We start from the raw sequence: 24,194 nt of genomic DNA on the forward strand, positions 1-24,194 counted from the left end.
TTTCATCATTGCTATCCGGGAACAGATCCGGGAACAGCAGTGCGGAAGGTGCTTGCTCACTACCGAAAGGACCCACTAACTTCCGAACATTTATGGAGACCGCCGAATCCAAACACGGAACTACCGAATATAGTAATGTGAATTAATAAGCGGCCTTGCTTGATGGGATTGCTATCTCCGTACGAGGATAGGCCTTTATCATGGGTAAGATGTTATTAGAACATCAGACCTTAGTGTTGATGACATCATAGCAAGTTGGCTTGCGATTGTGTTATCATCACAGCTAGAAATTGGCGTGCTTGCTCCACTGACGCTTATATAATCTGAATTAATTCTCTTGGTTTAGGACTTCTCCATAGACTAATTTCACCTCAAGAAGAACTTAACTTAACCCTTTCTTTACAGTGCTCCCACATTCCGTACCATCCAGGAATCAAAATGCCACATCCTATCCAACGATCCGCTTGTGATAGGTGTCACGGACAGAAGTTAAGATGCTTGAGATCTGGGTCTAGTGGTGCTTGTGTTCGTTGCACAAAAGCTAAGGCCGTTTGTACCTGGAGCCCCTCATTACGATGCAAGAGAGGCTTACGATTTGGTATCCTAGATAGTCCTTTGCACGGTTCCGAAGACGCCCCAAACGCCCCAGACTCCACTGATACTATGGTGCTAGTGGATGCACTTCACCCATTCGTGCATGATAATTCGGAGTTTGGCCTGAGTACCAATACTTTTCAGCAAGGCTCGACGTTGTGGCCAGCGCCCCCTGTGGGTGATTCAGCATCGGGATCCTCCCCAACCCTTGCCTTGTCTAACAATTCACCACCACACTCTATTCCCCAGCTGCAGCAGCAAGGCTCTTTCAGCTCTTGGCAGGATCGCTTCAACCAGGAGTGGGAGATGCTCTCTACGGATAAACAGTTACACCCGAAATGTAATGTCTCAGAAGAACAGCCTGCCTCTCCAAAAGAACAGTCCGAAGAACTATCCAATCTTCCTGTAGCTATTTTCCGGGAACTTTCCGATTTGAATGTGGAGTTATTCTCGCTCTCTTCGGCTATACCTAAACCTCCAAAATCTACTACGCAGCCCCTAAGCTGGAAGGACAAAGATTTCGCCATTGATAGGACGTTTCGGCTCTCACAAAAGTTGATTGAGGCTCTGAATAAGTTGTATCCTCGTAACACAGGGAACACAGCAATTAGCTCCACCTCATCACCCATCCGGGAAGAACACTCCGAGACATCATTCGACCAATCATCATTTCTACTGGTACTCTCTTGCTACCAAAGACTTATTGAGACGTATGATGATATCTTTGGCAATATGCAAGCCTGCCTAGATCGCTCTACAACGACAGCTCCGGAAGATTATGTTTCAATGCCCAGCATGAAAGTTGGCTCTTTTTCGTTACCAAATTCTTCCGCCCTCCAAATCACCTTGGTACTTCAATTGGCTAGGCATCTCCTGCAGCGCATGGGCTGTATCATAAAAGCCTTAGATCGATCACTCGTAACTACCAGCGATGGCGCCAATGACTTAATGTCACTCACATTCAAAGCCGTCCACACTAGAGAGGCTGACTTAATTGAGAGGATCAACAAGCTACGGAACACATTAGTCTCCTTAGATATACTATGAATTTGTTGGATACCTCTCTTTGAGCTGCAGAATTAATATCGGCCATGAAGCATCCCGTGCACGCGTGCGGGTCGCGTGTCAAACCAGCGCGGCGCCACAACCAGTCAGCTAGTCAAACATGCCGGCCCCAGAAGTCAAGCGGTGTGCCTGGCGACGATTGGCCGCCGAAGCTTTGCTCTGCCCCCACAGTAGCCATGCAACCGATATACTCGAGGTTCGGCTCATGTGGTCAAAATGATTTGAAAGGAAAATTGCAGGACAGTGCAGCGTGAAAGTAATTGCTCCACGGTTACCGCCTGCGTTATCATTTTCTAGTTCTTGTTATGGCTACCACTTTACTTTGGGTCTATACGCGGTTCCCTCCCACGAATTCAAGTGTATAATTATTTCTTTTCATCCCCCGCTGCCTCGCCAGCCCCGCATTTCGTATTAGAATGGTGCCCGGGAAGAATCAGCCCAACCCTTTCCATCTCGCGGTGTTTTGCATTATGCATGAGGTATTGTCTAGACCGGATGCCACCTACCTAAGTACCTAGGTAGGTACGCGAGTTGCTACCGACGAACATTTGTGTATCCTTACGCCTGGAACGTACAACATACCGCTTCAACGCTTCAAGAGTTGGAACTTGACGAAAATTAAATCCCGATCAATATTTATCATAAAGCCTCCAAAAATGTGTTTCGGTGATTATTTTTTGTTCCTTGATCCTATATCATTTAATGAAGGAATGCTTTGGCGGCGGACTGCTTCACCCCTTTGGGAAAGTCTAGAATGGTCTTAGTATATGAGTTGTCTCAGGCGATGTCCTATTGGTTGATCCTTCAGTTATGGATATCCTCATACGTGTGGGTATGCCTTATTGGTCACTTAGGTACACCTTGGGCACACCTAGGGTGACAATGATTTAACAAACTCTGATGTCTATCATGCCAAGAAGAGTAATCCAATACGTTTTAAGCTCCTATTCGACCTACTCGAGAATCAGTCCATAGAATTGAAGATGGGGATAACTGAATGGCGTTAAAGGTTTCATCAAAACTTAAGGTAGGGTGGGAAGCTCGCAGCTGCTTACCAACGGTATTGAGACTGAAATACTAAACACTCCGCGGCATCGGACTCTGTTACAAAGCTCACTAATCAGAACATGCGCGGCTCTATCGTATCAGCCCAGAAAGAGGAACCAGAATATGAAATGGATGGTTCTTAGATTAAAACGCGTCATGGATCGACCCGTAAGCTAATGTAAGACGTACATGATATGTCTATCGGGAGAAACTCGCCAACGGATGTTGACCTTTTAATCATCATATCCTCATGAAACTGGTGGAGCCTTGCAGATATGTACTACTAGGCGAGCTCCTCGTACCTTATTTGAACAACGTAGCTCATGCATAGAAGGGTTTGAAAGGGTCCGAAAGCAGACATGGTCTGGCCGATGCGGTGGAGATTCAAGTTCCTAATTCGTCTATCGATACTAATCCCTGTATTCCCGGTCTGAGGAGACAAGCGGCTTGAGTTTAATAGGACAACATACCATCCTCTGCGGGAGCCAGGATGTGAGGGTCTTCTGAGGGTGGGAAGCCGGGGTACAGCACGGTATTTCATTTCTTCATGGAGAAGCATTGCCCGAGCACACTGACACGTTATTTTGGAGACATTACTAATAGCTGCCCCCGTCGTATATATAAAGGGGTGATTCTGCTCCTTGAATGAATGTAAGTTACAAAAAATATTTCACACATCATACTGGACTGAATGAGCGTATGGCGAGTTCAGAGAATGATGTCTGTATGAATGCACAATACAGTACCCCATCTATTTCCCATCCCCAACCTCCCCTCTATGGCCAGCTCATATCGCATTATCTCTCATTTCTTAGTACCATAACTACCTGTCAAGCGCGCTTTGACGTGCTCCTCGACGGTAAGCCACCTCTCCTCCCCTTTTTCGGGCTGTCCAAGCTTACTCAGCGGCCGCAACTTGAAATCCAGGTTGCCGTCGAAGAAGAACACGATGCTGTATCGATCATCGCTGCTCTTGTTCCAGACCCGATGAACACTGCTCCTATATTCCCCCTCCGTGATTTTTGACATGACATCACCAAGGTTCACAATGTACACGCCGTCATTAGGCGGAACCCTAACCCACTCACCTGTCTCGTGGTCCTGAACTTCAAGGCCGGGGTGTTCGTCAGTAGCCAGCAAGGTAACGGCACCAAAATCGGTGTGCTCGCCCGCGCCTAGTTGCATCTTCCCACCCCCTTCTCTCACAGGCGTTTGTGGGTAATGTAGTAGTCGGAATAACCACATGGGGTCGTTCCCCTTAAGCTCGTCAAACACATGCGGCCCGTAGGGTAGCGTAGCAGCCACTAAGTCTAGCACTAAGTGGGCCAGATGCATCATTTCACCGTAGTAACGTTCAACGATGTCTCTGAAATCTTTGTAGGGGAGAAGCTCGGCGGGTGGCCACACGTTAGGGCCTTGGAGGAATCGTTCGTTTACCACGCGTGGGTGGTCCAAGGGAAGGTCGGCTGAGGCGAAGAAGCCCTCCTTGTGGTCTCGGAGTATTTGAGACCCGTCAGTAGGCTCGTAGGACTGTGAGGCCATCACGTCGTAGCCACGGAAACCAATTGATTTCCTGCAGTCCATTTTAAGCTTCTCATCAGGTGGTAACGCGAAGAATCGTGCAGACGCGTCAAAGACAGCCTGCTGCAGCTCTCGGGAAATGCCGTGACCCTTCATCTGGAAGAACCCAGACGACCTGCAGGCTGCTCGTACATCGTCGATCACTTGTTGACCCGCGGCACTATTGGGATCTTGCAGCCATGGTGTGATGTCCACAAGGGGGAGGTAGAATGATGATTTAGTGGTAGCCGAAGGCATGGCGTCAACACAATATCTTGGGTTGGTTATTGACTAGCTAGGATCTCTCAAATTGTACAGCCAATGACATTAACTAACAAATGCGATTCATCGTTTGAAAAATGTAACATCCGTGGTAAGCAACTGACTCGCATTTTATATATTGGACTAACTTTCTGCGTCATGAAGTCATGGCCTCGGACTTGTTAATATCTCGGCTCTATCACCACATAGCCCCGAACGTTACACCAGGAATCATGTTAAGATAAGTAGCTAACTAGGTAGTCTTCGTTAATATTCGCGGGATAGGCATGGCAAGGACGCGAGTCTTGCATGATAATAGTACGAGTATAGTATGAGAAAAGTTCTACGGCGAATTTGTGTGAAATAGCTAACGTGCCGAGACGCATAAGATATTACGCGGAAGCATGCTGTACGTAAGCCCGACTCGGCTAGTTTTGGACGTCTCTGTGATACCTCGATAACTCGCCGGGATGGTGCAGGATGCCAAATTCGGGGACTACTGACCAATCATAAACCCCGTTTTTTCTTCATCTTATATAATTCGGGTTCTTTCCCTCCTTCAATCTTAAAAAGTTCAGATGCTGGTTTTCGGCATATTTCATTTATTTTCGGGCTCTATGCAGTAAGAGGCGAGGCACTTAAACAGTCTTGAATTTTCTAACCCTGAAATCAGATCGGCCGGCGAATTGAAAATACTCTGATAGGAATTCGTTATGGTGAGCAACGAGAGTAATATCCCGGGTCTATAGTTCTGTGGGTTCGAACTCCTCGGGATGGATGACTTCCTAGTGAGGGCATGGTGGATAATCATTCATGTTATGTATCAGCTTAGGCCTCGAGAGTAATATTAAGCAACTCGAACTATCGCTTGATCTCAATCATTTGACTTGTGAAGAGCGGCTATCTTTACGTTATTTACTTACTTGAATACACATGTAGTCTTCGGTGACTCTTGTTATTCCATTGTATACAGGTCAACCTCAACGTGGCTAAGATGATAGCCTACAGCTCCGGGCCGAAGCCGGCTCGCAAGGTCCTCTTGTTTGGACCGCAAGCCCTGGCTTTCGACATCAGCTTCTTCAACAAGCTATACAATCAACTTCATGAGGCACCTGGCAATCATTGGGCTTTGGACAGTGTATCTACACTTCCTGGTTTCTGGAAGGATCTTCTGAAGAACATCCCAAAATTGCAGCACCTAGATGGAGAACAGCTGTTACGAGATCTGAACGAAGGGTTAAAAATAGGGGATATCTCACCATCTCTGTTCCCATTACCAAATATCCTGCTCTCTCCCTTGGTTATCATTGCCCAATTGACACAGTATTTGAGTTTCTTGAAAGCTGCACTGCCGGACCTCGCCGATAACGATGAATTGCCTGCCTCCGTCACTGAGAACACGGAAACTCTTGGATTATGCACTGGAATGTTGAGCGCTCTCGCGGTCGGTTGTTCTTCTAGCGTAGCAGAACTTCGAAGTTATGGAGCTGTTGCAGTTAGGCTAGCGATGCTTGTTGGCGCGCTGGTCGACGCCGAGGAACTGTCACCTGACTCAGGGGGCAAGTCAGTATCGTTCTCCGTATCCTGGAATGGTGCGGAGTCTAGCGCCGCTGTCAATCAAGTTCTGGAGAAATTCCCCGAGGTAAGTAACACCCCGAAACGATTCGTTGTCATATTGTTAATGCCATGAAAAGGCATATGTTTCGGTTTTTGTCGATGAGAGAAGATCGACAGTGACAGCATCCAGACGGATAGCTCCTGCTTTGATTGAAAATCTTAAGAAGTGTGGTGTCTACGTTACCGAAGTTGCATTGTATGGTCGATTTCACTGGGTAAAGCACCAGGAAAATGTAGACAAACTCATCCAACTTTGCGACCAAACTCCGGAACTCCAATTCCCTTCTCCGTCCAAGATGGTGCTCTCCAGCAGGCTGGAGACTGGAGGTCAATACATCTCTACCGGAAGTCTCCACGAATCTGCCTTACGGGAAATTCTGCTGAAGCCGTCTCAGTGGCTAAGCACATTCAGCCTCCTCTACACTTCGCAATTAATTACCGACGGCAACGTCATCTGTTTCGGGCCGGAACGTTGTGTGCCGCCAACAATAGCTAGGAAACTTGGATCTCGACTAGTTCACATTTCTGATGTTGATTTAACGACGTCTCCGGTACCCGGCACGCTCTTGGGACGGAGTTCAGCACCCGCGCTGGAAGACCTTCCGGACGAGCGCATTGCTGTTATCGGTATGTCCTGCCATGTCCCCGGAGCCCAAGATCTTGACGAATTCTGGAATATCTTGGTCAAGGCCGAATCCCAGCATAGAGAGGTTCCAACCGACCGTTTTAGCATGGAAACACCTTGGAGGGAACTTGAACCAAACCGCAAGTGGTTTGGTAACTTTATGCAAGATTACGACACCTTCGATCATAAATTTTTCAAGAAGAGCCCGCGCGAAATGTCATCAACCGATCCTCAACATCGCCTGTGTTTGAAACTTGCGTATCAAGCCGTCGAACAAGCTGGATATTTTGCTGTCCCTGACATTGATAAGCAGATTGGCGTTTATATTGGGGTTGGAAATAATGACTACGAACGAAATATTGCGTGTTACCCGCCAAATGCTTATTCAGCTACTGGAAATCTGAGAAGTTTTATCGCAGGGAAAGTCAGCCATTATTTCGGGTGGACTGGTCCAGCTCTGACGATCGATACTGCCTGCTCGTCTTCTGCTGTAGCAATTCACCAGGCCTGCCGCTCTATCATCACCGGCGAATGTAGTACTGCGGTTGCGGGAGGCGTCAATGTCCTTACTAGTCCTGAATGGTTCCAAAATCTATCTGGTGCTTCCTTCCTCAGCCCAACCGGACAGTGTAAGCCTTTTGACGTCAAGGCTGATGGGTATTGCAGAGGAGAGGGTGGAGGGATTGTCTTTTTGAAGAAACTCTCTTCCGCTATTGCCGATGGCGACCAAGTGTTAGGTGTAATCGCGGGAACGCGAGTCTACCAGAACCAAAACTGCACAGCAATTACTGTGCCAAACGCAATATCACTATCGGATCTTTTCACGGACGTCGTGAGACAGTCAAGGCTTGAACCCCATGCCGTATCTGTCGTTGAGGCGCATGGAACAGGGACTCCTGTAGGAGACCCTGCAGAGTACGACGGTATCAGGCAAATTTTGGGTGGCCCGAAGCGCCCCAACACGCTGTCCTTGTCGTCTGTTAAGGGCTTGCTCGGCCACACTGAATTCTCGTCAGGTGTAATAGCTCTACTAAAGATATTACTCATGATTAATGAAGGATCTATCCCTCCCCAAGCTAGCTTTACCACCATTAACCCCGCGATTAAGGCAGTCCCCGAGGACAAGATTGAGATTCCAACCCGCTTAAAGTCATGGGATGTTGGTTTCCGCGCGGCTCTTATCAACAACTACGGCGCCTCCGGTTCTAATGCTTCGATGGTCATCACCGAGAGCCCGAAGCTCTTAACCGGAAAACCGCTCCCGGGGCCATCTTCCGCCGAGAACTTCCCGTTCTGGTTCTGTGGGTTCGATCAAAGCAGCCTCCGATCGTACGTTGCCAAATTCAGACGCCTTTTACAGGTTCAATCTAGTTCGCGTAAAGATCTGAGCGTACGCAACTTGTCATTCCAGCTGTCCCGCCAGTCGAATAGAACTCTTCCACAGGCCCTGATACTAAACGCCAAATCCACCAGCGACTTAGATCAAAAGCTTGAGGCTTTTGAAAAGGGTGACAACAGCGTCGCGGCGATTCCACTCCAGCCAGTTCGCCCTGTGATTCTATGCTTTGGAGGCCAGATTTCCACGTTTGTCGGATTGGATAAAGATGTCTACGATCGGGTGACACTCCTAAGAGCTCACTTGGATCAATGCGATGCTATGTGTCTCTCCCTAGGACTCGACAGTATCTACCCTGGCATCTTCCAGAAGTCCCCCATTGAGGATACTGTTAAGCTGCAAACCATACTTTTCGCAACACAGTATTCGTGCGCCAAATCGTGGATAGATTCAGGGGTTAAGGTTACAGCCGTGGTCGGTCACAGTTTCGGCGAATTGACAGCCCTTTGCGTTGCTGGAGCCTACTCGCTAAAGGATGCCTTCAAATTAATTTCTGGCCGAGCCCGCCTGATCCGGGATACCTGGGGTACTGACAAAGGATCTATGCTCGCCGTCGAAGCTGATATTACCGATGTAGAAGCTTTAATTTCTGCTTCCAACAAGGCCTCGGGAGGTGCATCCCCATTGTCAATTGCCTGTTACAACGGACCTAAAACTTTCACTCTTGGTGGTTCCGCGAAAGCCGCTCAGATTGCCGAAGATCTTGTCAAAAATGATCCGGCTTTCTCTCGATTCAAACTGAAGAAGCTCAACGTAACGAATGCCTTCCACACCGCTCTCGTAGATGCGTTGAAGGATGATCTTGAAGTACTAGGGCGGGGTATTGCAGTCAGCGAACCGGCGATCAAGGTAGAACGAGCGACTGAGCAGAGGTCTGCTGGAAAGCTAGAGTCAAGTTTCGTGGCTAAGCACATGAGGAATCCAGTCTTCTTCAACCACGCCGTCCAAAGACTCGCCAAGGAATACCCAGCAGCGATCTGGCTAGAGGCTGGGTCGAATTCCACCGTGACTAACATGGCGAGTCGTGCACTTGGGAATCCAAGCACCGGTCACTTCCAGCCTGCCAATGTCACTAGCGACAACTCCTTCCAATTTCTTGCAGATGCGACCACTAAGCTTTGGAAACAGGGCTTGAATGTGTCTTTCTGGGCGCATCACAAGAGCCAGGTATCGGAATATTCACCAATAGTGCTGCCTCCGTACCAGTTCGAAAAGACGAGGCACTGGATGGAACTCAAAGCGCCTCCGAAGCTGGAGGTCCCAGTGGTTGAACAAGTCCAAGTACCAGAGGTTCCCAAGGGTCTTACGACCTTTGTTGGCTACCAAGATGACGCAAAGAGGTCTGTCCGGTTCAGAGTTAACACAAGCATAGACAAGTTCCAGAAGCCAACATCGGCTAATATTGTGGTTAACGCAGCCGTCTGCACTCCCGGTACTTTACAATTGGAAGTTGTGCTAGATGCATTTTTGAATCTCAGGTCGAACTTTAAAGATTTCAGCTTCCAACCTGAAATCCGAGGACTTGTCTACCACAATGCTTTGATTGCCGATCCTTCGAAAACGCTATTTGTAGATGCTGTCGCTAAAGACGGCGAAGGATTGATATGGGACTGGAAGCTTAGCGGTACCAACTCATCTGGCAGCGTAACAGACTACAGCTCTGCTACGATAGTATTCCGAGCAGCCAACGACCCTCAGCTTAATGAATACTTCGAGAGTTTGGCACGTTTGAGCGGCAGAAAACGATGCGCTGATCTCTTGCGAGGCGATCTCGCTGATGATGTACTTCAAGGCCGAAACATCTACCGAGCTTTTGAGCAGGTTGTGGATTATAAAGAACATCTTCGCCACGTAACTAAGATAGCTGGAAAAGATCTCGATGCAGCGGGTCGGGTTACGAAAGCGTATGAAGGGGAAAATTGGATCGATCCCGTTTTGACGGAGTGTTTCTGTCAAGTCACAGGTATCTTCGTGAACCTAATGACCGATGCCTCGGATTTATCGAAGAGAGGCATTTTCATCTCTGAGCGGATTGCCCGATGGATTCGCAATCCTAAATTGAGCGGAACCGGTTCACAATCGGATGTATGGGAGGTTTTCGCGGTGCACCATCGTGAATCCGAGACGAAATACATCAGCGACGTCTTCGCTTTCGATGCTCGAGATGGATCGTTGGTTGAGGCGGTATTGGGAATTTCCTACGTGAAAGTGCCATTAGAAGGATTCCGCAGAATATTATCTAGGGGAGCACAGTCAGCATCTCAACCACCCACTACTGCAGCCACATCAGCGCCATCGCAGGTCCAAGCTCCGGAGCCTGTCGCAGCAGCACCTACTGCTACTTCAGCAGCCCCGAGTCAGCCTAAAGCGGCCGCTAAAAAGGCACCAAAGGCAGCCGGACCAGACATTGCTGGGAAGACTCGCGATATTGTATGCAACCTTTCTGGTTTAGAACCCTCGGAAGTCCAAGATGACTCCGATCTTATTGAGATCGGCATTGATTCCCTCATGGCCATGGAACTAGTGCGGGAGGTCGAAGCTGCATTTAAATGCACTCTTTCAAATGACCAGCTTATGGACTTGACCCACTTCCGCAGTCTTGTAGTGTGCATTCGGTCGACTCTAGGCCTTCCCGACGAAGGGGCGGATGAGGATGAGGAAGAGTCCTCCACAGGAGAGACCGAAGCGGCACCCCAGACCAATGGCGTTGCGCACACTAACGGGGTTAACGGAGTGAACGAAACTAATGGGGTTAACGGAGCACATGTCACTAATGGCGTCAACGGCGTCAACGGAGCAAATGGTTTACACGATACGAATGGTGTCAACGGTAAAGAAGAGTTAAACGGCATCAATGGTGTCAATGGTCACGTACCTTCGTCAGGCAAAGATATCGATCTGCCTACTTCAACAACACTGAATGTTTTCCGCGAGGTCAAATGGACTACCGATGACTTCATCGCACAAGAGAAGCTGGCGAATTACCATAAGAAAGTTGTACCAAGATCGACGGAGCTTTGCGCCGCTTACCTCGTTCAGGCTTTTGAGCAGCTTGGCTGTCCAATCCGATCCGCAAAACCTGGCCAACGACTTGAGCGCGTCCCATATCATCCCAAGCATGAAAGGAATATGAAGTTGATGTATCAGATCCTGGAGGTCGACGCTCGTTTAATAGACATTAACGGCTCGGAGATTACACGCACAGCCGTCGCGGCACCCACCAAATCTCCAGAAGCTCTACTCGAAAAATTGCTTCATGACGAACCAGCAAGTGCAGCTGAGCACAGGCTCACAGCTATAACAGGCGGTAGTCTTTCGGACATCATTACCGGCAAGGTAGATGCTGCACAATTAATCTTTGGTACACCTGAGAGCCGAGAAGTCGCATCGGCCTTCTATGCAAATTCGCCCTTTACAGGCGTCTGGATTCAACAACTTGAACATTTCCTCAAGCAATTCGTCGCTGCTCTTCCCAAGAATGGAGATACACTCCGCATTTTCGAAGTCGGAGGGGGTACTGGTGGAACAACATGTAAACTTGTACCGTTACTGGCTCGCCTCGGAGTGCCCGTCAAATACACCATGACCGATATCTCAGGTTCGCTAATCGCAGCCGCCCGAAAGAGATTCAAGCAATACCCATTCATGGAGTTCAAAATGTTTGACATGGAAAGCGAACCAGACTCGAAGTTTTTGGAGAGCCAGCACATCGTGCTAGGTACAAACTGTATCCATGCGACGCGAGATCTGTCCATTTCTCTAACAAACCTTCGTCGCGTACTACGTCCCGATGGATTTTTGATTCTTTTGGAAATGACAGAGATGGTTCCATGGGTCGACTTCGTGTTTGGAATGATAGAAGGCTGGTGGTTGTTTGAAGATGGACGTGACTATGTACTGCAACCACCCACGCACTGGGAGAAGGTTCTCCATTCGGTAGGTTATGGTCACGTCGACTGGACCGATGGAGATCTTCCGGAAGCCGGCCTCCAGCGGTTGATAATCGCGCATGCATCTGGTCCAAAATTCGAGCGTGGACCGAAGCCTCCCGCCCCGCCCGCGGTTGAGGAAGCCCCCGCGATTCCGGATCAGACAGAACGTCGCGCGATGATTGAGGCGTACATTGACAAATACATCAAAGATTTCCGAGCACCATCCAACTCCGGAGGGCCAACCACCACGTCAACACCCGCAGGGAAGCGCGTGCTCGTTACAGGTGCTACCGGAAGTTTGGGTGCACACATCGCCGCCTCCCTCGCGCGACGCCCGGACGTTGAGATGGTCGTGTGCATTAACCGAATAAGTACCATTGAAGCGAAGACCCGCCAGAAGAAGTCTCTTGAGATGAGAGGCATCATGCTTGACGAGGAATCTTTGGCCAAGCTAAACGTCGTTGAAACGGACACAAGCAAGCCCAACCTAGGATTTTCGCCAGAAACATACGATTATATGGTGCACAACGTCACTCAAATTGTCCACAGTGCTTGGCCAATGAGTTTGACGCGTCCGATTCGTACATATGAGATTCAATTCAAGATAGTGCGAAACCTCATCGACCTTGCGTGTAGAATCTCAGAGTACAGGCCACCGCCATTCCGAGTTGGTTTCCAATTTGTTTCCTCAATCGCTACAGTAGCCAATTACCCTCAATGGAAGGGCGTACCACGGGTACCTGAGGGGCTGACACAAATGGAGTCCGTGCCCTACACCGGCTACGCTGAAGCGAAGATGGGTTCTGAGCACATGCTGCACAGAACGCTATATAGCTTGCCGGAACGCTTCCATACTATGGCAGTGCGTGTCGCACAGATTGCCGGGTCTACCAGTAACGGGTACTGGAATCCAACAGAGTACATTCCTTTCCTTGTGAAAACTTCACAAAACCTCAAGCTTCTTCCAGATTTGGACGGTGATTTATCATGGTATCCCGTCGATGACGTCGCATCAACTCTTGGTGATCTACTAGTGTCTGGTACTGCGGAGGACATGGTCTATCATATTGACAACCCGTCGCGCCAGACTTGGAAGGAGTTAATTGCAAACCTAGCATCTGTGCTAGGCCTTGGTCCTGAGAGCATCGTTCCATTTGACGAATGGATTGACCGGGTACGACGTTTCAGGGCCTCTACGACTGATAACCCGTCGCTACAGTTGATGGATTTCTTTGAGATTTATTTCGTCCCTATGTCCTGCGGTGGTCTAATTCTAGACACGACACAAGCTGAGAAGCATTCGGAGACACTGAAGAACGAGGGTCCCATAGACTATAATCTTCTGATGAAGTACATTGAATCATGGAAGAGATCCGGTTTCCTAAATCCATGAGATGGAATTTCCTTTAATTTCAATACTATAGATAATTAGATAGACATCGGATGTTGTATTAGCCAATAAATGTTTGAATGTTTTGTGTACCTAATTATGTAGAAATTGTTAAGAGGTATTTTCAGAAAATGCGCCTGCGATGAGCCCTGGCACCTAATCCTGTACAGTGTCGCCCTTCAATATACCAATTGAAAACCGAGCTTACCTGTGAATTATGGGTATCAAAGATCCGATACTAAAGGAGAATTACTATCACGATATTACAGGTACCTAATCTGTCTACTGTATGCTGCGTTTCTAACCCCACTATAGAGGTGTTCTCTTCATTTCATCAGCATCACTGTTTTAACCCTATCATCTTTTAGCTGCGACGAAATAAGTCAAGAATACAAGAACTAGCAGTTTATCCGGGTATAGTTATTCAATTAGGATCTGCAGTGGCTTTCAGCGTGTTATAAAGATTATCCCTGCACAAGGCAGCCTCGGAGTTATTGATGAGCTGGTATCTAATATCTACCGTAGCTGCAATGTCATAACTGTCCCCTAACCGGGGCTTCTAATACCTAGGCAGATATGCTCTAGATCGGACTAATAACAAGCAACGTCGGGGGCTAGCTGTTCCCTGTTTCCCTGGTCATCTGGCCCATGAAGCTGTTCAAAGAGCTGAGGACTCCTACAACGAATCTGATCGCTGATAGTGCCCACCAAGTGCCCAGTACTGTGTGTCTTCACCCCCACTCTTTCGTGCATACCCGCCCATCTATCAACGCCACCAACGCTATGATCTCTAGTTTCGATCATCGCCGATGGTTTTATAAAGCCTTAAGCTTCCGGTCATAACTCATAGACGCTGAAATATGAATTTATTCAGAGTTCCTTCTATCGGCTAAGCCATCAAGGTTACTCCGAATTAAAGGGTGCCTTCTTGTGCATCACGCCAACGGGAGAGCATTTGCAACTATACCTGACCCAGCCTACCTATGGAAGCATAGTGAGACGAGTAGTATGTCTGCCTGTAAAATGAGCTCGTAGCGATGGACGCAACGTTGGAGTAGGCCAAGACATCGTAATATCCGACAGATAGTTTATACCAATAGATACTCGGGGCGGAGTTGACTTTATCTGAGAGATATTGGAGTATGTCGCGTTCAGCGCACTACGACGCCGAGAAAGTGGCACTTCTGAGGGAATCGAAGAAGAATTCGACACGGACAATTCGCGCTTCCGGTCCAAGACTAAGCAACAAGCAGCCGAGGGGGGTATTTCTGTGACACGTGGCGTCAGCGATAAAATCTTCATTCGTTAGAGATGATGACTTCGGCATAAGTCGTCTCGGGTCATAACTCTAAACAACAGAAGATAATGGCTGTGGAGTGGCCACCGCTGTTGGAGAAAGTCCCGAGGGAAAGAAAAAAGCAAATAGTGTCATGGGGTCATTGCGATTGATCGCATATTATATGTGTAACATTCGCTTATTCGGGCATGCATCGGTCATTTCCCCTCAAGTTCAGGTACAGCAGTTTATACCGGTCGCTATATTTATAGTATTCGTCTCAGTTCACCGCATTTACCGACCCTCTAGTCTACCGAGACATATAGTCTTCTCCCTTTCTTCCCTACCCAAGTGAATCCCAGCTTGACATCATACTTAAATACCTAGATACCAATTGCATCCAGCCGAAGCCTCCCACGAAGGAAAAACGCCCGCCTATGGATATCTATCGCTTTATCCTTGACTATGGTACAGTTAACCCCCTTCATAATGGCGCCAGCCTCCTTTTCAAGCTCAGATAACATTTTCAAAACGTTCTCTACATAACTCAAGACCAGATAGCGCAGGAACTCCGCCTTCACTGCATTGTCGGTGGCAAAGTTACCCACCATCAAGGACTTATCGGTCCACGGGAATTGAGGCGAGTGGTGCACTGTCTTGGGGCCATCTTGCTGCTCCTGCCGGGAGTTAGGAGTCGGCCCAGCGACACCAGTATGCCTTGCTTCTGCCATCGGAAGGATCTGCAACCATTGCCTATGTTGCTCTAGCACGAGGGTTTTCTTCCCCGAGATGGAGTCATCTTGTCCCAACTGTGCACGCTGTTGCCTTTGCTGTTTCTCGAACTGTTGAAGCAAGTTATCCAGGGACATATAGACTATCATGAGCATGTTCTGGTTACTCGGTCTCTCCATGCAATATCGGCACTCGAGCGTCCTCCGCGCCGTTTCTTGTAATTCCCTATCTAGACACAACAGTGTGTCTAGCGAAATACCATCTTGACCGTCGGTGTCTGAATCGCACTCAACGAGCCTTGCTAACATGTTCGATAAAGCTTTATAACATGTTCCACCGTATCGACAGGGCTGGGTACTCTTGCCGGGCCCCACATTGGTCGACGGAGTTCCAGATGCTGACGGTGCTACTGTTGTACTCGCATGATGAGGTGGGAAAAAGGAAGAAAATTTGAATACAGTATCCGACGGCACTCGATTGGTTGGCTCGCTAGTATTCGCATTGGCTAACGACAATCTTGAGTTATGCCCCGACTCGCCAACTACAGATGGTGCTCTAGAAAAGACAGTAGAGGTAGCTGACGAGTGGTTAGGTATATCCCAATTATTTCCTTCGAATCGTTTGCGATCATTAGCACTGCCCGTGCGGGTAATGCTACTGGTTGGTTGTGCGACGTGAATAGTGCTGGCATCGTTTGTATCTAATTCAGGAGTATTAGGTATCAGTGTTGAACCACCAAGATTCAAATCGAATTCAGGTGAGATGTCTCCCATTGTGAACCCGCACGTGTCGAGATTTAACATCAGGTCTTGTATCAATGAGTCCACGGGGTTTGTCTGTGATTGTGTCGGCCCAGTTTCCCATTGCTTGCTTCCATCCTGTGTTATGTCCGTATCCATAGTGTCCATTGGCGCCGTAGGCGACTCCAGACCGCCCAACGAGGGCTTGGACCAAGACGTGTATAGTCCATTGTCCTGATCTTGCCGCTGCATGCGTTCTTGGTTTGTGGGGGTTTCGGCATTCTTGTTCTGTTGATGAATCACGTCTTTCGCATTGCTGACGATACTGGATGTACCCTTGACCGACTCTCCGGTATGGGTTGATGTGGATGTACGTCTCGGTGGTCTACCAGTTCTCCTAAGTGGGCTGTAAATACAAGCTAGACCGCCTTGACTACATCGCCAACATGATGGTTTCTCTCTACTGCACTTGACTTTGGATGCCTGGCATCTATCACAGGCTGTGCGTAGCTTTTGCCCTAAGTTTCGCGGAGTAGCATGAGCCATAATCCCCTTTGGTTGAGCCTCTATTGATACTTGGAGGGAAGTTCTAGGGTCCAAACCACGCGCCCATCAGAAGCATGATATTATGACCAGGTCTAGAAACGGCAGGGTTCTAGCAACCCTGGAAACACAAGTAGCTAAAGCTGCGCTTACTCATTGATGCAATCCTAGCCCAGCTACGGATATGCGGGGTGATGTTTAGGTTGCCTATCCACAATGCAACCATAAGCTGACAGCCGCATAATCGAAAGTACATTTTGCAAAGAGGATCTAGCACACAATGTCAACAAGCGCAAGAATAATTTGATATTCTGAAAATGTCTTCAAATGTTATACAATTAGCGGAGAACCATATCGAAAATCCGTACCATGACGTATAAATGTACACCTTCATAAGAGGTTTTACGCACCTAAACAATGTGTCCTCGTGCATCGAAGCATTGGCATTCCTATTGCTGGGTATGCATTCCTACCTAGGTATATACGCGCCATTTGATATCATATGAGAAAGTATGCATGTTACTTGTCACCTTCTGCAGGTGGCCTGGCAGCCTTGCCCTATACCAGAGGATTTCCTTCGCCCGTGTCACTATCATGCCACGCTTACCTTACGTACTAGCAGTACCTAATAAGATATACAGCAGCAACTCCGATCCCCGCGAGCACCATCGGTATAAGCATCCCCCTTCTACGTAGCGGGATAATTATCCTAGTGGGCAGTATGTGCTACCGGTCAGTATCCGTGCGCCTCCAATCCTCCTATAGAACATTTGTAATAGAGCAAACTATACCATTTATGGTAAATGGATGCCCACGTTCCCCCAAACATCGCTACAAGGTCAGATACCCCGAAATTTTATCGACCCAGCGAATATGTATTCCTCTCATTGAATGTTTCCATGAGGTGAAGAACATTATACAGAAGATCACTCGTGATGCCACTCAGTCGACCATCAATGCCGCCCTCCACTTGGCGTATCTCATATAGAGTCGACGCGACCTGGCTCAGAATACGGCAGTACGTCGAACGAAGGAGTGCTAAACTCTGCTGTTTGTCTAGAGTGTACTTCCCAAAAGACATAGGAGGGATACCCCCACCGAGCGTCATCGGCGGTGTTCGGACCGGTTGGGAGCTGGTGGCTGTGTTATGTACGTTCGTCTCATACGCGTAAGAGCTAGTGGGAGCCGACCCCGGTAGGGAACCCGTCCCTGGACCTGGACCTGTTCCTTGTCCTGGCCTCACGCCTTGCTTTGAGACCCCGGTGAGCTCAGCCGAAAAAGTCGCAATGGTTGGGAAATCCGCTTCAGACGCTGCTCTGCAAAGAAAATTGATAGTCTTGTCGAATGCGGCTAGCAGTTCTTCTAATCGAGATTCTAGACATGCGCGACAATTCCTAAGCCTTTGCCAAAAACCAATGGCCTGTCGAGCAAGTTTCAATATCGCATCGACGCCTAACTCACTTTCGCCCTTGTGTGCCACGTTGAGTTCCACCGCGGTTGTATCGCAGATACATTGGAGCGCCGGGTGTGTCCTAGGGAGAAACTGTTGATGTGCGGAAGAAATGAGAAGGTCATTCGTAGGCGACTTCATTTTGACTTGAGTGAGGTGATTGAATCTAATAGGCTCATTCTCTTGGTCCTCGTGGATGAAATCTCAATGTGCCAATTTAGAAAGTTTCTGTGTTTGTGGTTGTCAAGTAGTAGAGGGATACGGACAAGCCAGTTGTGCCTTATAGAAGTAGCGTGTGACGGCCAGAATCCTACTAGCGCCACAACCATCAGCTCGCATCGTCACCCACTTTGTATATTAATCGAGATAAAGGGACTTCACCGGGGAGTTTTCGTTCCGGTCAAGACGTCGGTGTAAGCGCCATAGAAAAAACACGGCCAACTTATCCGTCTTGCCCCTGTATCGGCGATTTCTTCCTAGCCAATGAGGGAACACTTGCTTGTCGTTAGATATCTTAGGGGTTTTAGCTATGAAATAATTCCAAATCGACCCAACTCAATCACCAAAAATGAACAATTTGCGAACTAGCTGGCGATCCATTTTGTTTCATGGAAGTAGGTGAGCAAGTATTCCGCGATCAAGGTTGCGTTGCACAAGGGCTTCGTTGGGAATGGGGCTCTACCGACTTGACGCCCTATGATGCTGACAACCCGCGGGTTCTAGGCTGGTTTTACCGCCGAAAATGTAGGGCAATCAAGAATGAATGTGCCTCGGCCCACAAGCATATCCCTTATACCATGATTATAGACCGTGATTATATGTCATGATTAATAACCTAAATCGGCGTTATATAGCGAGGGTATCTGCGGATGAATAAGGACGTGGTTTTTATTAGAAACACGTAGTAAGTTGATCGCGTAAATCATATTAGCAGGGGCGGCTCAAGAAGTGGAGGTGCATAAGCCCTACCGCCGCGCCTCGAGACTTTTCGTACCGAGCTGGCAGGTATACGCCCAAACCAAACAGCAGGTAACGAAGGTATGAATCTGATCGTCTTAATGGACACTAATGCGCAATACGTGAATGTGATGGGTTGTGGTAGACGAAAACTGGAACATCGCGGCGATATAAATAGAAAACCGGATGTTGTAACTTCGGGCAGTCATCTCGAAGAAGCCGTAGGAAATAGTAACCCCACCGGAAAGCGTTGAGAGCAAGGTTGTACGCTAGAGCATCACACGGCATAAACGATTCAACGTATCTCGTGCGGTGGAGATCGCATTGTGTACCTCATAGTAGCCTATCGATCGCGATGTAAAACCCGTCGGATGTAGAGGAAACAACTCGGATTTTAAGTCCGAAAGGGGGAGGACGTGTATAAAGGTTGGCATTTCATTCGGAGTCGACGTGATACTAACTTGTCGTTCATCACAAGCGCAGCTCGTTTCAATTATTCGGTAATCAGTAAAACCTGTCGGCTGAGTAACCATGAGTGCTACTTCGACCTCCAACGGCACTGCTCGTAAGCACGGTGATATGAGGGATTATGCGTCCACGACACTTTTCCAACCACACCGAGCTCGAGAAGCTATCCGAGATGCACACAACAAGAAAATTCCACCAATGATCGGCTACTATGCCGGACTTGCGGCAGTTCCGATAACAAGATTGGTAGCCCCGATGGGATTCGATTTCGTCTGGATCGATTGGGAGCATACTGCCATGAACATCGAGACTATGACGACGGTGAGTCTAACCACTCCCCTCTATTTTTCTCTTTTGAGTACTAAAGCTCTGCGTTTTTCTAGATGGTCCACGAAGCGGCTTTCTTTAGTGAAGGCCGAACAATACCTTGGGTTCGGTAAGAATGATATCCTCGTAGTCCCAGAAAGTTGAGCACGCAGAGTATTGATTCTGGTTCCGTCATGGCAGGGTGCCAGGGCATGACCACGCTAGCATAGCGTGGGCTGCCGACGCTGGTGCGTCTATCGTCGTACCGCAAGTTGATACCGTCGAACAAGCCAAGCATGTGGTCAACGCATTAAAGTACGGTCGTAAGAACAAAGGCTATCGATCGGCACCACCTTTCCGTTACATACATAACGTCACGGACATCCCATACGATCCGACGCAGTCCTTGTGGGAAAACTTCAACGATCATTCTGCACTAATGATCCAGATCGAGTCATTGGAGGGAATTAATAATCTTGACGCGATCCTTACTGAAGTACCCGAGGTCGATGTCGTTTGGCTTGGAACGATTGATACACGCGTGAGCATGGGTCTTCCTGGTGGTTATGCCATCCAAGGCTCGGAGCCTGAATGGCTAGAAGCTGCTGAGCTCTTTAGTTCAATCGTTCGCAAACACAACAAACCGTTCGCTGGATTTTGCCATCCAAATGACGAAGGACTTCTTAATGGCACTGGCAATAGGTGCATGGCTGTTGTGACAGGCGATACGATGAAACTGGCAGAGCTAGCACCGGAGCTACTAGACTTGAAGGCGGCATTGTTGAAGGCAAGAGGAATTAAGAAATAAGTCTTGTTAATGTCGATATACCTGTCAATAGGATCGAGGTTGATATTGAGATGAAGTCAACTCAATCTTGTTTAAGTCAGTAAAAATAGATTGTCGAATGCAGTTTCAAGGCACAGCACTTAGAATGAACAAACGAAGCAACCTCGGAACCCCGGGATTGAAAGTGGATCCTCTGTCTCGGGTGGGACAAGTGTTACATCACCCCGGAACTTAAATCCAAAATATACCCAAAAGGGATAGTTGGGTGTAAGCAAAGTGAGAAAGTGCGACGCGATATGCCGGCGAGTTTCCATGTCGACTTCAAGCGACGAGTGAGAATGTATATGTACCTAATCTCAAGTATTAATTATTGGGAAAAAGATGCGAGCAGATTGAGAAACTCTCTCTTTCGGTAAGAGATCGACGCTAGAATCGCCGCTAAAGTCCACCCAGATAAGCGGGCTTCTTGTTCGAGTAGAGAGTATCACGTACATACTCCTCCCGCTCGGTCCGACCCGACCGTGTCTCAACGCCGAGCCTCTAAGAAGGAGTTACTGACCAGCTATGTTGCATAATACATTCAGTCATGGCATAAAAGTATGCACGAAACACACGATCTCTCATGACTCCCCCACAATCTGCCAGGGGTTCTGTTCTCTGGTATTCAAACCATCTACGCTAGGCTTCTTCCAGACATGTTGGGTACCTCGTTGGACAATGAGGCCACCGGATTCTTGAATTCTCGTCTCGCAAGAATCTAGAATTGAATCTTTCCCTCAAGCTGAATTAAAATATCTAGACTGGCGGTGCGGTCTAGCGGGGTCTCTAAACTAGAGCGAACTCCATGCACCAAACGGTGGCGCCGCCGCCGTGTACGGCAAGAGGCGGTAAATTCCGCAAGTGGTATGCATATTGGGCGATATCGACCCATTGAGAACACCCCCCGAAGAAGTTTGTTCATCATTGGGGGATTTTTGTTGGAGGAACCGCTAAAATGTAATACGCCTTTGTCAAGATCGGTGTTCGTAATGTGGCGTTGTGGATTCAGGAAGGCTGGAGAGATTATGTTTGCCGCGAATGTGCCCGCTGGAAGTGAGATTGAGTTTCTCGCCAAGCATTTTGTAGGTTGTGCGTTGTCGAGGTGTTTGATCGCAGCATTTTCACAAATTGTTCACTCGGATGGTACTTACAAGAAGCAATAATGGGCGCCTGACTTGGTGGACAATGATTCTGCTTGCTAGTTTTACATCTTGGCTTTGGTATCCGGAGCTACATAACGGACATTATACTATTGATGGCGCAGAGTCCATCAGTGGCGGAGTTTATAAATTTTGTTTTCGTGTGGCTGCTGTACGGTGCATCTTTTATTCTTCCCCTAGTGCCAAGGGGAAAACCATGTCGGAAACCAGGTACCTACTTTCTAGGTTAGGTACAGCATATCATTAAATCTACCTTACAAGGCGGATCGTTACCTCGGTATACGTCAGATGTCTAGGGACGTAAGGCAATCAGGCAAAGTCCCGGTCCTAGAACCGATACATTATCATCAAGATGAGATAGCGATATCGTTTTTGACAGTTTCCGATCTGCTATGTGCGTGTAGTTTCTGGCTTTCAAATAGCTGGGTCACGGTATCTCGTTCGATAGAAATGGGCTAGTCTCCCCTAGACAATGAGGTGTTCGAGGGCTTGGATGATATCCTCGGATTTAATGATATCGCTGATGCTGCGAGAACTCTAATGCGACCCCCTATATCTCTCCTAAAATTTTAACTAGTACTTAATGTCATGATGCATCATGAATCTTACGTGGGGATACCCACGGAGTAGGTAGTAGGTGTGTTACGAGATCGGTGGTGGAACAGGCTTTCGCGCTGTGATTTATTGGCTTCGTGATAACTTTGATGGCTTCTTCGTGTTCAATATGCCTCGCGCATGCGCTAATTTGTGTACTTTGCTGCTTGGCTACCTACGGTAATTAGTTCATTTTGCTATTGGATGTGAGGACTTGTGGTCAACGCCAGCTCGTGAAATTACCCCCTTTCCGGTTGTGCGGTGAACTATCGGGCTCTTGAGTATCCGCCAGTCCTAGGTATGTTCCTAATTCCTTTCCTGTTACTAAATTGCAATTTGAGACATGTCAGCGAGCCACAAGCTAATTGGACCGAAGTGGATAAGTGGCTTGGAGATCCCATCCTTGTGTGCGACGTTGTAGAAAAATAGGAGCATATACCTAGGTAGCTGGAGAGCATGCGCCTTAATAATTGGTCGAGCGTTCCTATGGAGTAATTCTAGTTTGTACAGATACGGTCATATCATACCTAGATCATCGCCACCTACGGGAGCGTCGCTGCGTCTCGCTTGGCTGGTGGGTTGTATGGGCAACAAGGCGATACAAGTGGATACGGCTGAAGTCTCTGTGCAACAGAACGTACAACTAAAAAAAGGACTGCCCAGGCTTGGCTTTGATCGACGTGCCATTTAGAACAGATCCTCTCCGCTTCATCTTTGAATGAAAATCTCAACGCTTATGTGCATTCAAAATGTTAACAACTCTAGCTCTCGCACCATCGTGTGTAACCCAGACTTGGATAATTTCAGGGACCGGGGATGCGGTTGGTCTCGTCCTCGGCAACCCACACGATACAAGCTGCTGGCCCGGTAACCGAGATATTTCTACTACAATCTCACCCGCAATTTGCCCGGTTGGATATGTGAGCGCATGCGATGTCTCTTCGAAACGCGACGATAGTGAGACAGTGTGGGCATGTTGTCCAAGGTAAGCCGTGTTTATCTTTACAATGTTGGCGCTTCCTCCGTTGGGGTACGTAACTAATTGCAAATTAGTGGGTTTACTTGCGACGACGGCTTCTACTCTTGCCTCTCGGGCAGGACGAACGGGGTGACGAAAACTTATATAGCTACCGACGTTGATCGGCTCGGAAATACCGTAACAACAACAGCTACAACAGCTGATGGTATAAACGCGCATTCGATCAGGGTTGCCTTCCATTCATCTGACCTCATCATCACGCCTTCATCCACTCCCGGGGCAATCTCGACTCCAACTTCAGCGGTAGAAAATAATATATCGGATTCTGGGCATTTATCGGCTGGGGCTACCGCGGGTATAGGTGTAGGAGTTGGCATCGGTACCTTCCTCTTACTCTCAAGTATTGCTTGGCTGGCGTGGAGACAATGTATAAATCGGCGGCGAACGATGGCTGGATGGCAGGAAGCGCCTGAGCCGGAGTCAAAGTCTGCCCCATATTCGGCCCAAATATACTCGACAACGAGACCAATCGAGATGGATTGTATTTCAGGCGTACACGAACTTGACACAAGAGTGGCGGGCGAGCCACCGACTAATCGGCCGTTTAGCAATACAAATACGTTAGCCGGATGACGATTTGAACATGTCCTTGGTCTTAAATCGTTGGCTTTGGCAA

At 48.2% G+C, this 24,194-nt stretch overlaps 7 protein-coding genes across 7 annotated transcripts; 4 read left to right on the top strand and 3 right to left on the bottom strand.

The window, feature by feature from the left end:
- Window positions 1-182: 182 nt before the first annotated feature.
- On the top strand, window positions 183-1,641 carry F4822DRAFT_439954 (uncharacterized protein; the record flags this gene model as incomplete). The annotated part of the gene is made up of 1 exon (XM_051462689.1): window positions 183-1,641. The coding sequence occupies exon 1, from the start codon at window positions 439-441 to the stop codon at window positions 1,639-1,641; it is 1,203 nt and encodes a 400-aa protein (XP_051320152.1). The 5' UTR covers window positions 183-438.
- Window positions 1,642-3,433: 1,792 nt separating this feature from the next.
- Window positions 3,434-5,023, bottom strand: F4822DRAFT_46650 (citrinin biosynthesis oxygenase CtnA). Its single transcript, XM_051463522.1, has one exon. It carries the CDS (start codon window positions 4,522-4,524, stop codon window positions 3,511-3,513), a length of 1,014 nt encoding a protein of 337 aa, XP_051320153.1. The 5' UTR covers window positions 4,525-5,023; the 3' UTR covers window positions 3,434-3,510.
- F4822DRAFT_46305 (citrinin polyketide synthase) lies at window positions 5,024-13,906 on the top strand. The gene is made up of 2 exons (XM_051463518.1): window positions 5,024-6,169; window positions 6,222-13,906. Exons 1-2 carry the CDS (start codon window positions 5,522-5,524, stop codon window positions 13,488-13,490), a joined length of 7,917 nt encoding a protein of 2,638 aa, XP_051320154.1. The 5' UTR covers window positions 5,024-5,521; the 3' UTR covers window positions 13,491-13,906.
- A 1,061-nt stretch (window positions 13,907-14,967) lies between these two features.
- On the bottom strand, window positions 14,968-17,277 carry F4822DRAFT_46452 (uncharacterized protein). Its single transcript, XM_051463520.1, has 2 exons — window positions 17,189-17,277; window positions 14,968-17,048 (listed from the first exon to the last, which is right to left on the bottom strand). Exon 2 carries the CDS (start codon window positions 16,779-16,781, stop codon window positions 15,147-15,149), a length of 1,635 nt encoding a protein of 544 aa, XP_051320155.1. The 5' UTR covers window positions 16,782-17,048; window positions 17,189-17,277; the 3' UTR covers window positions 14,968-15,146.
- F4822DRAFT_46236 (uncharacterized protein) lies at window positions 17,208-18,602 on the bottom strand. The gene has a single exon (XM_051463517.1). It carries the CDS (start codon window positions 18,367-18,369, stop codon window positions 17,635-17,637), a length of 735 nt encoding a protein of 244 aa, XP_051320156.1. The 5' UTR covers window positions 18,370-18,602; the 3' UTR covers window positions 17,208-17,634.
- A 784-nt stretch (window positions 18,603-19,386) lies between these two features.
- F4822DRAFT_46153 (HpcH/HpaI aldolase/citrate lyase family protein) lies at window positions 19,387-21,039 on the top strand. The gene is made up of 3 exons (XM_051463516.1): window positions 19,387-19,974; window positions 20,037-20,089; window positions 20,161-21,039. Exons 1-3 carry the CDS (start codon window positions 19,717-19,719, stop codon window positions 20,765-20,767), a joined length of 918 nt encoding a protein of 305 aa, XP_051320157.1. The 5' UTR covers window positions 19,387-19,716; the 3' UTR covers window positions 20,768-21,039.
- Window positions 21,040-23,288: 2,249 nt separating this feature from the next.
- Window positions 23,289-24,151, top strand: F4822DRAFT_424863 (uncharacterized protein; the record flags this gene model as incomplete). The annotated part of the gene is made up of 2 exons (XM_051460229.1): window positions 23,289-23,524; window positions 23,593-24,151. The coding sequence occupies 2 exons, from the start codon at window positions 23,289-23,291 to the stop codon at window positions 24,149-24,151; spliced, it is 795 nt and encodes a 264-aa protein (XP_051320158.1).
- Window positions 24,152-24,194: the final 43 nt, after the last annotated feature.

This window comes from Hypoxylon trugodes (genome assembly GCF_022578975.1).
Source record: "Hypoxylon trugodes strain CBS 135444 unplaced genomic scaffold F4822scaffold_1, whole genome shotgun sequence".
Lineage (NCBI taxonomy): Eukaryota > Fungi > Ascomycota > Sordariomycetes > Xylariales > Hypoxylaceae > Hypoxylon > Hypoxylon trugodes.